A 13,284-nucleotide genomic window follows, 5' to 3' on the forward strand; every position below is an offset into this window, starting at 1 on the left:
TAAGAGTTTGATCGCGCAAGGTTCGAGTTACGATCTACAATAAGGTCAACTGATATTCGAACCTTTGCTAATTGAAATCAGGGGTCTCAAACCTTTCAGAACGAGGGCCAACTAGAAATATTTTAAAATTTAGTATACAGTCAGGCCAAATTTCACAGTTTATATTTTATACTTATGTATGTTTATATGTATGTATGTACATATGTATATACCAGAAAGGCTTATAAGTCATCCGCTGTAAGAAGAGACTTAGGTAAAAAGTTAGTACATATGTACATGCTATCTCTTTCAGCGCCTCTCGACCAATAGCATTTCATATAGAAAATAAAAAAATTGGACGTACGAAATGCTATTGGTCGAGATGGTGTGAAAAGGACAGATTTTCACAGTTTTAGTTCAGGTTTTAGTTCACAATATCCTAAAGGGAAAGAAATTTCCCAAATAAAAAAAGACATAATATTTCGAATCATCAATTGTTGTATGGAACAACTGGGTCTACGTGACGAGACAGAATGTTAAATTACAGAAAACAAAAATATCGGAAGGCAAAGATCGAAAATCGAAAGATCTTAAGTCGAAAGATAAAAAAAAAATGGTGCATGGTAAACGGTACATACTCACGTACATACTCACTTAATTTGCGCGAGCAGGATACAACAGGAACAAGAGGAACAGGCTTTTCCTCCCGTATTAATGTGCGCGCGCAGAATACGGGAGGAAAAGCATGTTCCTCTTGTTCCTATTGTATCCTGCTCGCGCAAATTAATTGAGTATGTACCGTTTACCATGCACCATTTTTTTTGATCTTTCGACTTAAGATCTTTCGATTTTCGATCTTTGCCTTCCGATATTTGCGTTATCTGTAATTTAACATTCTGTCAAGTCACGGAGACCAGGAACAACTATGTAAGTCGTCTGTAAAATTTGGCAATTTATAAAAAGGTACGACTGATCTAGATTTAGATAATGGGTATCGCCGGTCTTGGAGGCTTAAGGTTTCTGAAAAACGGGTCTACCCCACGGGATCGAATTAGAAATGCACGAAAAACCAAATATCGGAAGGCAAAGATCGAAAATCGAAAGATCTTAACTCGAAAGATAAAAAAAAGGGTGCATGGTAAACGGTACATAATCACGTACATCCTCACTTAATTTTCGCGAGCAGGATACAACAGGAAAGAGAGGAACATGCTTTTCCTCCCGTATTAATGTGCGCGCGCAGAATAAGTGAGTACGTACGGTTTATCATGCACCCTTTTTTTTGATCTTTCGACTTAAGATCTTTCGATTTTCGATCTTTACTTTCCAATATTTGGTTTTTCGTGCATTTCTAATTCGATCCCGTGAGGTGCACCCCTGAAAAACACATGGCTACGAGTATTACTTTTACCCACCAAGATTATTCAGAACAAATCTGTACATATTTACATAGACATATTCGTAAACTCGCCCCTTTCAAAGGCTATATATAATAATTAATATTAATGCTATACAAGCTAGAGTGATTATTGCAAATTTGTTTTTCGATGATTAATTTTATTGAAAATTTACGATTGTGATTATGAATTTTTATTTTGATGTATTTATTTTGTCTTTTTGTTTTTTGTTATATGTTATATTATTTTTATTATTTCATAATTTTTATCATATTATTATTCTTATTATTTTGATATTTTTATTATACTGTTATTTCTATTTTTTTTTCTTTTTGTTTTCTCTAACTATCTTACTCTATTATCATTTTTGTTTCTTATTTTAAATGTTTGAGCTTTTCTTTTTTTTACCTACATGTGAAAATTATTAATGGTTTACTTAACATAATTATGTTTTTTTACTATCAATCTATGTAACTTAATAAACTGTAAATTTTCCAAATAAATAAATAAAAATAAATAAAATAAAATACACTTTCACTTCACCTAGATCTCTTCAATACAATTCGAATGAGGAGTTTAAGCAGATTCTCATGGATACAGAGGTAATATATGACCAAAATATTATTAAATGAATGAATTCTAGTTTAATAGTAATCTTTGTCATTGTTTGCGACTAATGGAACACTCCAAAGATATTTGTCATGATAATACAGCCCCATGGTTTGGATACGAAGCGAAACAAGAGTTCGTATCGAATTCAAGGATAGCTTCGGATATGATTTGCATTGGATATAACCTGATTGCATTCGAGTCTGTGCAGCGAGAGGCGGCATAATAGCAGTTCCGGATCTGGCGCTTATGCAAGACGTTGCTGACCAGCCGATAACTATGCTGGTGGTGGTGGTGGAGTCAGGATCGAGAGAGGGGCTCGCCATCATCATCGTTGTCTTGGGAGATCACCAAAGTTGACCAGTTGACCATTCAGACGACGAGTGTCGACCGTTACATTCCCTTCCATCATCATGCTGAAAGGCATACAAAAGCGTGAGTGTTTTGACAACTACTATGTTACCCGGAGGTTGCCTTAAAATTTATCCATGTTTGTCTGCTATTTTTTTATGAATACTATTGGTAAGTTTGAGACGGAAATTGTTGCACAATAGTCGTGTCAAATGCATCGCGTTTTGCCGGTTGGATAATGGTGTAAAAAGTGTGTTGAAATGTCAGCCAAAAGTTATGACCGCTAATAACGGGTGTGAACTGTGTGAATCGAGCTCAATTAAAATATGTATGTACGTATATTCAGCACATTGGAAAATATTCAAGTAATATATTTATGTATGTATACAAAAAGTGTTTATAAACATGAATAAGTTGAATGTTTGTATGTATGCAAATAAATCTATAAAGTTTTCAATTCAAAACCACAACATTTTGTATACAATTTCACGATTCTCTAACTGCATTGAGTATAGACTGCATGTTATTGGAAGGGGTATGCAACCGAAGTCAAAATTCATACAAATATTTTAAAAAAGTTTTTCAATCGACTAGTAATATTATAAAATATATGTATAATATTAAATATTTGAGTCTAAAAATGCATTTGTTTAGTTTCTAGTCAAAATATTTGTGACATCAATTGCCGCTTCATTCTGTTTTAAATTATTATCTACCTAATTTTAAATGCAAATTCATTCCTCTTAAGAAGGATTGTTTCACTTGATGCAATATATCAATGCCCAAACTTCGCTTTACGTGAAATATGCGACTAAGCTCCAAATACATATGTACATATGTATGTGTATTTACACAATACTTCGTATTAATATATGTATATATATATATATATACATATATATGGGTATGGACAGAATCCAGGCGACAACATTTTTGACCTTTCTAAGATGAAAAAATCCCAATTCCAATTCCAATTACAATACAAATATTATAAAATATTCAAACGAAGCCATCTACTTTCAAATTGAGTGGGTAGATAAAAATAATCTCGAGTTTTCACGAAAACTACATATACATATGTACATACATACATACATACATGTGTTATCCACATGTAGGTTGCGTACAAAAAAATCAATAAATTTTATAATATTATAATTTAAAATTACATGAAATTTTTATTAATTTAGAAAAAGCCAACGAAAAGATGTAAATATTGACTTGATTTTATTTTAATACTACTAAGAATAAAGATTATGGTTCAAAAATAGCGTTTTTTTATTTTTATAATTAAAATTAATCTTTTATAAAAAATTGATTATCTCTATGCTGTATCTATGTACATATGTACATATATAGCGTTCAGAAGTGTTAATCTTTATACGATTTTGACCGACAGTGTATGTATATGTACATACCTTAAGTACAAAAAAATAAAATATATTGAATCTATTATTATGTACAGATTCCTATTTTTTTAAACATACATACATATGTAATGAAAATATATTCTCAGTTTATTATATGTACATACATATGTATGTATGTTTATTCAAATATGATCCAAAAGAATACAAATTATTCATTATATTGCTGTCGGTTCCCTCATCACTGAGGATCGTGACTATGATGTGCGGTCAACCAGCTGCCTCCATTCAGTTCTAAATTCGGCCAGGTGAAGACTTGCTACCGTGGAAGCGCCCGTCGCTGCAGATACTTGGTCAGTCCAGCGTGCGGGGGATCTGCCTCTGGCTCTTCTGCCTTCGACGCTACCAACCACAACCAACCGCTCCAGGCTCTCCTCACCTCTTCGTGCAATGTGGCCGAAGAACTGCAATATACGTTTCAGGCATATTGTTGACAATCTATCCTTGATTTTCAATTCTTCAAGAATAGACACATTCGTGCGTTTGTCGGTCCAAGGCACGCGCAGTAGCCGTCTCCAGGACCACATCTCGAAGGCATCGATTCTCCGTCTATCCGCCGCCTTCATGGTCCACGTCTCGACACCATAAAGGCAGACAGAAAAAACGAGACTCTTCACGAGACGGATTTTGACAGCAGTTGTAATGGCTCTATTCTTCCAAATCTTCGTTAGTTGTGACATTGCCGATTTTGCTAATGTAATCCGGCGCCGTATTTCCAATTCGCTGCCGCCGTTGTTAGATATGAGTGACCCCAGATAGACAAAATTATCAACCACATCTATACCGTTTAAAGCTGAGTTGTTGTTTTGCAGCTGTTGGTGACGGTCAATTATCATAATTTTTGTTTTGGGGCGGTTTATCTGGAGGCCAAGCACATTACTCTCTGTCTCAACACGACGGATCAGTTCGGCCATTTCTTCATGATTATTAGCTATGAGCGTTGTGTCATCCGCATACCGAAGATTGGATAGTTTTTTTCCACCAATGGACACTCCACCCTTCCAACCATCCAGTGCTCTACGCATTATATACTCTCCATATATATTAAATAGGTCTGGAGATAATATACACCCTTGCCTTACTCCACGTTGTACTCGAAAATTTGTCGAGTTTAGCGAATTGATTCGAACTACTGCATTGTTATCATTATACAAGTTATGTATTATCTTTACAAGATGCATGGGGACTCCCATGTCCAGTAGAACTTTCCACAGATAGTCCCAGTTCACAAAGTCAAAAGCTTTTTTATAGTCTATAAAACAAAGAACGGCTGGAGTTTGAAACTCCCGACATTTTTCAATGAGTTGACGTATATTCAGTATTTGTTCCCTCGTCCCTTTGCCTTTTACAAACCCTGCTTGTTCGTTCGGTATTTGCCATCCAAGGTAACTGCTCAAACGATCTTTAATTATATACAGCAATACTTTACTAGAGTGCGATATTAAGGCTAAGGTCCTGTAATTCTCGCATTTTTTTGTAGATCCTTTCTTGTGTAAGGGAATGAATATTGAATTGACCCAATCTTTCGGCCATACTCCGTTTACCCAGATCTTGTTGCACATATTACATAGCGCCTTTATCGCAGTTTCACCAAGCTCTTTCAGAAGTTCAGCTTGTATACCATCGCTGCCAGGAGACTTTTTACATTTCAGTTTCTTTATGGCATTTACAACTTCAGATGTCAAGATGTCAGGCTCCCTGACATCATCAATTAGGGAAACAATTGAGGTCGACGAACTACCACTGTACAATTCCGAACAGTATTCTTTCCATCGGTTGAGTATCACATCAATATCTGTAAGCGTGTTTCCAAATTGATCATCTATTGTCCAAGTTTTGGGTGAAAATTTTTGAGTGACGATTTTTACTTTGTGAAAAATATCCCTTGCCTGATTCTTTAATGCGTGTTTTTCTATCTCCTCACATATGTCATTTATATATTTAGCTTTATCCCGCCTACAACTCCTTTGAATATCTTTATGTAATATTGCATACCTTTCAAGATATTCTGTCGATGTTATGCCAGTTTGTTTAAGTCTTTTACGTTCTTTTATCTTAACCCAAGTTGAATCAGAGATAAAAGACTTACGATGTTCATTTTGCGGTGTTTGATGTTTTCTGGCATACCGAATTATGAGATCTTTAAAAATTTTCCAAGACTCTTCTACATCTACATTAGGATTTATTTGGAATTCTGCATCTTTTTCTCTGATTACATTGCCAAAATTAATTACATCATCATTGGTGAGTTTAATTGCTTTATTTTGATGTCTTTTAATCATTTTCAATTTCAGTCGAAATTTAGCAACAAGTAAGTTATGGTCCGATCCGCAATCTGCACCTGGATATGTTTTGACGTTATGTATCGATGATTTCCATCTAGAATTTATTAATACATAATCGATTTGGTTGCGGTGACGATCCCCAGGAGATATCCAAGTGTACAATCGCCTAGGATGATGTTGAAACCAAGTATTCATAATGGACATTTTATTTTCAATGCAGAAACTTATAAGTTTCTCTCCTCTCTCATTTTGAATACCCAATCCATATTTACCTACTATGTTATCAATGTTGCTATTATTACCGACTTTGGCATTAAAATCACCAAGAATGATGGTCATTTCTTTGTTTGAGATATTTGACAATGTATCGAGTAGTGAAGCATAGAACGCATTTATTTTAATATCTTCGGCATCTGCAGTAGGAGCATATATTTGAAGGATGTTTAGTTTATACGGATGCGTGTTGAGTTTTAAGTGTATAAGTCTGTCACTTATGGGGTTGTAGCCAATTAGTGCACTGGTTAATTTAGATGCTAAGATCACCGCGACACCGCTATGTGACGAATCTTGGTTACCAGAAAAATATATCGTATTTCCATTTGAAGTTTTATAATGGCCGTTGTTCTTCCAGTGCGTTTCCGAGATTCCGAGTATATCTAGCCCATGAGTGTACATCTCTTTCTCAACAACCAGTGTTTTCCCAGGATTCAGGAGTCCTCTAACGTTCCAAGTACCTATTTTGGATTTGTTCCGTAAAGTTTCTCCAGTCGCATATTTTCCACATGATGCCTGGTGAGTCACATGCATGTGGCCAGTAGCCAATTTCACACCGTGAGACCTGGAACCTCGAAGGCGCCGGGTGTCAGCCGGAGAGTCAGACTTCTTCACACTTTTATTTTTGTACATCATAGTTATCTTGGGAGAATACTGCAGTGGATTCCCACTTCCTTCTACAGCGCAGTAAATGTTTTGACATCTTATACTGGCAGAGCTGCTGCCCACTACCAGGGATTTATTATAGAGTTTCCTTCTCTGTCAAAGATGATACGGTACCTTTGAAAACCGGGTTGTGCTTTTGTTAAGCGGCGGCACTTACTCGCCGCTGACCTGAGACCGTCATAGTGTTGTGTGACATTTTATAGAGTGAAACTTACCACGGATTCACTCATCACCACTCTTATCTCAGCGCTCCTTGTCCAGGACCACCATGTCGCCATGGCAGTTGACTGCAAGAGTCGTTCCCCTATTTGCAACTTGGGGACCTGAGCGGTTGCATGGAGCTCTGCTCTGAGCTTATTAATTACTCCGTGCGGACGGACGTGTGTTTCCATTTATGATATATTTACATATATAGACAGTTTATTCACAATCATAATATTTATGAAATTAGTACCAAACAATAACGTTAACGTTGAGTACAAGTATCCAATATCAAATATTAAATTATCAAAACTAAATATTAAATAATTCAACACTCAATATTAAATAATCAATTATGAAATAATTCAACACTCAACATTAAATAATCAATTATGAAATAATTCAACATTAAATATCAAACCATTCACTCAATATTAAATATGAAATAATTCAACGTTAAATATTATCAATACTATCATTAATAAATCAATCGACGTTAATAGTAAATTATTATCAAAAGAAATGTGATCGAAATTATGTGGGTAATTATGTAAATATGAAAATATTATAAATTTAAATTCCATTTAAAAAATATGAAATCAAGCATAGGTAATGATTCTGAATATGTACTAACTTGCGAGGCGCCAGAAGAGCTACATACTCATCCCAGCACCTCCTCTTTAGCTCCAATTTAACACAAAATTCTACATACTTATCGGGAACAACACACAAACACACGTCCGCACCGAGCTCGCTCAACCCGCGACTTATTATTCATTACCAAAGTTTAATTTAAATTATTCATTACCAAAGTTTAATTTAAAATATCAATCAGAAAACGGGCAAATTGGATATGCGATAAATATGCCGAAATAAAAAAAATATTTAAAATGTAAAAGATTACCCACAAACAAAGTTCAAATTAAAAGTGCTAATTTTTGTACCCGTCATTGTTATTATGGAGTATAATCATGGTTTACTTCAGTGATGCACAGCCTTTTTGACAGATGGGCCAAGTTATCTTATACATATGTATTTTTTAATTGTTCGCGGGCCGCAGTGCGTAAAATTGTTAAAAAATTGTGATATTCAGATTGAGCCGGATTTAGAAGAGGAAATACTTTAGACTATTCCACTTTTGAGGCCCCTCTAAGTTTTGGGGAAAACATTAATTCTGAATATTTTTATGGGGGTTGAAAGTGCTTATTTTAAAATTTTCAAATTACAATATTTCCTGTCTTTGAAATGATAAAAAACCACTAAATAAAAGTCATACGCCGCATATCATTTGATTATCCTAATTTTAATATTATTTACATATCAAAAATTATTTAAATACTTTCAGGTTGCGCCGAATGCAAAATTTTTTTAAAGAAAGTTATTTTTTTGAAAGGAACCATTCTAAAATTATATAGATATCAATGTAGAATATGCAGCGGATAAAGATTCGTTATTGTATTTTGACATGGGTATTTTTCATATTCAATGAAACACTGGATGATATAGTAAATCATTTTGGGCCGCAACAGATATATGTATGTACATATGTACATATGTTCGGGCCACATGTGGCCCGCAGGCCACGGGTTGTGCTTCTTTGGTTTACTTTAAGGTCATAATTAAATATATCTAATCATGATCATCAAAGTGAATAGATGACTGAATTAATAAGTGAAAAAACAGTTTACCGATATTGATAAAACTTGCAGTTTTGTATTTAGGTCACGATGATGATGATCAGGTGGAATAACATGTTCCTTACACCAATATTCAATCGGCCATCAATCAGGGACGGTATGCGAGCGTTGGCCATATGTATTGTATAATATAATGATCGTTTGGGCAACTCATCGCTTCTCCTTTCTAATTGTGTTTTGATTGCCACTAATTGTGATCTTCGACCGGAACAAGAAGTATTGGAGCCGACTATAGTGGAGATGCAAGGTCGCCAAAAACTCAAAGAATTGTGTCAATGGACACTGAAGCATATTTCTTCATAGGAATTCACAAAAGTCATCTCAGGTCAAGTTTGGCCTAAGGGCACTCAAAGTCCATCAAGGAGATCTACATATTTTAAATTTTTCATCGCATAATTTTAAAATTTGATGCTATTTCTATCAGAACTACTTCTGAGAACCATTATCTCCTTGTAATATTTTTCGTGGCTGCTACAGGGAATATTGAACACTTATACGCAACTCATCTGGTATCATGACTAAATTGGATTTCATATTAATACTCCACACCGTACAATTTTTCTTACTCACATTTTGTTCAAATCATGCATATTGACTTATTGAATTTCAGAGATACTGTTTGACGCTTTATGATATTTTATTAGATGGTACAGAGTGTACGGGTACATTCGGCAACAAGCTGGTGTTCACTTATTCTATTGAAGTGATTTTGTGATAAAATGCTAGTTAAATAAATTGTATAGTATTATTAGTGTTTTTACCCGGCTGCGCTCTTTATTTAATTTAAATTAAAATTTAAAATTTATTTGTTTTTTTATTAAATGTATTTGAATCGAAAAAAAATAATCGATATCGTCGTCATAGAAACTTTGATTTATTTTCTATGCTCCCAACAAAACTTACATACAAAGTCTCTTTCAAAATTATATATTAGATATACATATCTTACTTTATTGTATAAGCTTCAGTTGTTGACCATTGTGTGAATGCTGTTTATTTTTTGAGATCCTCGATCTATGTTGGTTTTGGTGAACTAGTTTTCGCGCAAGAAGTTCTCGCTCGAAACGAAGTGAATTAGCGGGCAGTAAGAAAGTGACCGGTTTGCTTTCACTGCCGCAAATACTTCCTAGACTCAAAGTCTGAGTTGAGCTGAGATGAGCTGAATAAGCTACTACATCACTGGAAATACATCGATGGCTCTTGATGTACTAGATTTTATTTTGGATCGAAAATATCTCGTAGGAGGTTATATAATACAATATATGTATATTTACATACGTACACATATACACACATACATATATAAACTACGCGACACATTTCTCAATGTTTGTTTTATGAAAGCATCTACAAATGTCTAATTTTTGTTGCTAATAGTAGATAAGTATTAGGTCGACCGAGGTAATCGAGTCGAGGCACGTTTTCTGTAGAGAATGTGCTAGTTTGCATTATTGCCGACATTTTACAATCGGTAACGCAATCGCATACAATCATCACACGACATCGCCAATTTAAATATGTGGTATCAACTAAACGTATCAACTAGACAGTGATTTTTAACATGACCTATTCAAGCTACCGCCAAATTGGATTATGAAGATTTAAATTAAAAAAAAAACTGAGAAAACACGACATATTGATATTTTTTGTGGGTATGAACCAAGCTTTTACATGCATTTTTTTATTCGTAATAAACGTATTTCTATCAGATATTATAATTTTTTGAGCTTTAATTTCTCAATATATACTAAGTTGACACCGGATGTGAAACGAAACGCTTTAGCCTAGTGAATTGCAGTGGCGATACCTATCGGTTGTTTTAGAAAGCTTGTCACTCGGTTGGGTCCACAAAAAGGGATGACGGGTGGGGAATGAAAAGTATCGCGGGGGAGAGAAGGAATGTATCAAGACGAGATACGATATGATATCGTAACGTATACTAAAAAGAGCCGCCGGCAATCGGATTAGGCCGGGTAGCATCCCAGAGACTGTGTGACCGTTATAATTGGTTTCGAGGATTATCTGCAAACTAAGTGCAAGTCGGCTAAACAATGATTGCACTTAGGCGATATCAAGACATTCTGGACTGAGCTCTGCCAGTATGTGTATCTCTTTAATCATCAATAAATGCTGTGACACGACTTTGGCCTTTTACTTGGATCCACCCACCCCTACGCAACAATATGATATGACATGTCATATCATAAACCGATAGTCTATAATCACATATTGAATACAATCCTACTTTTCTAATTTCTACATTTACAAATTAAAGTATGGTACGTGTCCTTCCATACACTCGGTTTTTTTTATAATTTTCATCTAGGGATTACAATACCGTTTCTACAGAAACAGGTTTTACCGGTTTTTGGTCAAAATTCAGCCGTCCGTAGTACAAAATAGATTACGGGTAGTACCGAAATATAATTTCAATTTTATGTTAGTTGAATTGTTTTGAATTTAGAAGAAAACGTTGTATCGGCTAGTTCAAGGTTTCCTAAACTTTTTATGTAATGAAACACTTACAAACCCAGAAATTTTAACGGAACACTTAGCTTATTTTTAAAGTTGGATAAATATAAAATAAAATATATTATTAAAAAATTTATTATCTATTTCATAAATATAGTAAACAAAGCTCTTAACGACTTGGATGATTTTTAGTCCTTGAATCGCAAATCTTCTTGATATCAGGCACAATAAAGGTGAGTTCAATTCTTAGGTTAGCGTCAACTTTGTTCCTGCACTTTGACCGTTGCAGCATAATAAGAAAATTCTGCTTCGTATAAATAGGATGTAGAAAACGAAAGTAAGACAAAAATAGCTTTTATTGCCATATAGGGGTATACTTCTGACAAACTCGCTCAGAAATCATTTAATGGCTTGAAAATTCATCTACTTTAAAACTACTGGCTTTTCATTTACTTTAAAATTTAAGTCATTCATCTAAGGCAGGAAAACAATCAAAATTATTAAATTAAACTGATGAAATCCAAAATTGAATTTTATCTCTTATTAAAAATTGTATTACTTTTACCTTATATTATAATACTTTTTCCACAATTTTTATTTCCATATCCAATTTCTATTCAAACTCTCCGCCTGTATGTGCTTTGATTTTGAATTCATAAATATCAGTGGAGATTGAAAATCACTCACCTTTCAATTTGAGCTAGAAGTTGTTTAAATGTGTTGCAGCCTATAAAACCATAGCCAAATTTTCGCGGAAATACCAATTCAGGTTCCGTGGAACACCAGTGTTCCGCGGAACATAGTTTGGGAAACCCTGGGCTAGTTTGTATGGATTAGTGAAAGAATGAGTCCACAAATAACCCTTTTTGACCAGCTATTTAAAGGAGCCGCTCATTGTAACATAAATTAAAAATTAAAAATAAAGTATTCTAAAAATATTGTAAATCGAGTTGGAAAGTCACATTTTTGTTTTGAACATTCTTATAGTTATAGAATAGTCTTATTTAACATTCTTATCGTAATACTGTACCCATAACCTTTATTCGTAATATTTAGCAAATATTAACGCATTATTGAATTCTAAAGCATTCGTAAAAACAACTGAGCTGTCGAAACTCATACATATAATATAACTCGCGCACATCGTTGAAAGTGTACTTGCGCTTGTAGAGATATAATTTACTAGTTGAATTGTATTCGAATATGAATGACCTAAAACGCCAGTTGAAATATATTACAACTGAAAATACACTTCGACCGGTAGTGACAGGTCGATATTTTTGGAATCCCTAAACCCAGTCTATGATACTTATTCAATGTGAAATGAATAATCGATATCTTATTTTATTTCAAATGATATACATAAGTATATACAATACAGACAAATTTATATTAAGAACCACTGAGCTAGAAAAACAATCGCTAGGAAAATCAAAATCAATACGACTCATTTGGTTCTTACTGTGTTTCAGAACGAATACAACAGACACAATGGAAGAATATCGGACTGGCGTTATACGTGATATTTTTCTGTGTTTTGACTTGGATCGATGCTGCTCCACAGGGGTTTGACAGGTATTTAAATCCTCATGCAGCAGTAGTCAGGAATGCACAATTGGAAGCAAGATTGCCGTCTCATTTGCGAAATCCTTTTTATCAAGATCCGAGGACCGCCAGAGCGTTAGCCTATTCCAGCCGATTGGCCCCAGGAGAAATACCGGTAAGGTTTTGGTTTTTGTGTATGAATTGTATTGTATTTGGAAATTTAAAATAAAGAATGGTGTTTCAGGTGTATTCGAGGGAAGCTGAAAAAATTCCCAGAAGAGAAATATACAATGTGCTGGTACACGCTGGTTTCATTCCACGCCAAAGATCTCAAAACAGGCTGCAGTACTTATAAATTTATGTGATAAGAATAATTTATTAA

General features: G+C 34.4%; 1 protein-coding gene across 1 annotated transcript; it reads left to right on the plus strand.

The window, feature by feature from the left end:
• The first annotated feature begins 2,354 nt into the window (after positions 1-2,354).
• Positions 2,355-13,284, plus strand: LOC143916457 (uncharacterized). The gene is made up of 3 exons (XM_077437579.1): positions 2,355-2,420; positions 12,830-13,077; positions 13,147-13,284. The coding sequence occupies exons 1-3, from the start codon at positions 2,399-2,401 to the stop codon at positions 13,255-13,257; spliced, it is 381 nt and encodes a 126-aa protein (XP_077293705.1). The 5' UTR covers positions 2,355-2,398; the 3' UTR covers positions 13,258-13,284.

Source organism: Arctopsyche grandis, chromosome 1 (genome assembly GCF_051622035.1).
Source record: "Arctopsyche grandis isolate Sample6627 chromosome 1, ASM5162203v2, whole genome shotgun sequence".
In the NCBI taxonomy this organism is placed as follows: Eukaryota; Metazoa; Arthropoda; class Insecta; order Trichoptera; family Hydropsychidae; genus Arctopsyche; species Arctopsyche grandis.

Coding starts and splice junctions, on each gene's coding strand:
- LOC143916457 (XM_077437579.1), top strand. CDS start 2,399: ATGCTGAAAGGCATACAAAAGC. Junction 2,421..12,829: donor GCTGAAAGGCATACAAAAGC/GTGAGTGTTTTG, acceptor ACTGTGTTTCAG/AACGAATACAACAGACACAA. Junction 13,078..13,146: donor TGGCCCCAGGAGAAATACCG/GTAAGGTTTTGG, acceptor ATGGTGTTTCAG/GTGTATTCGAGGGAAGCTGA.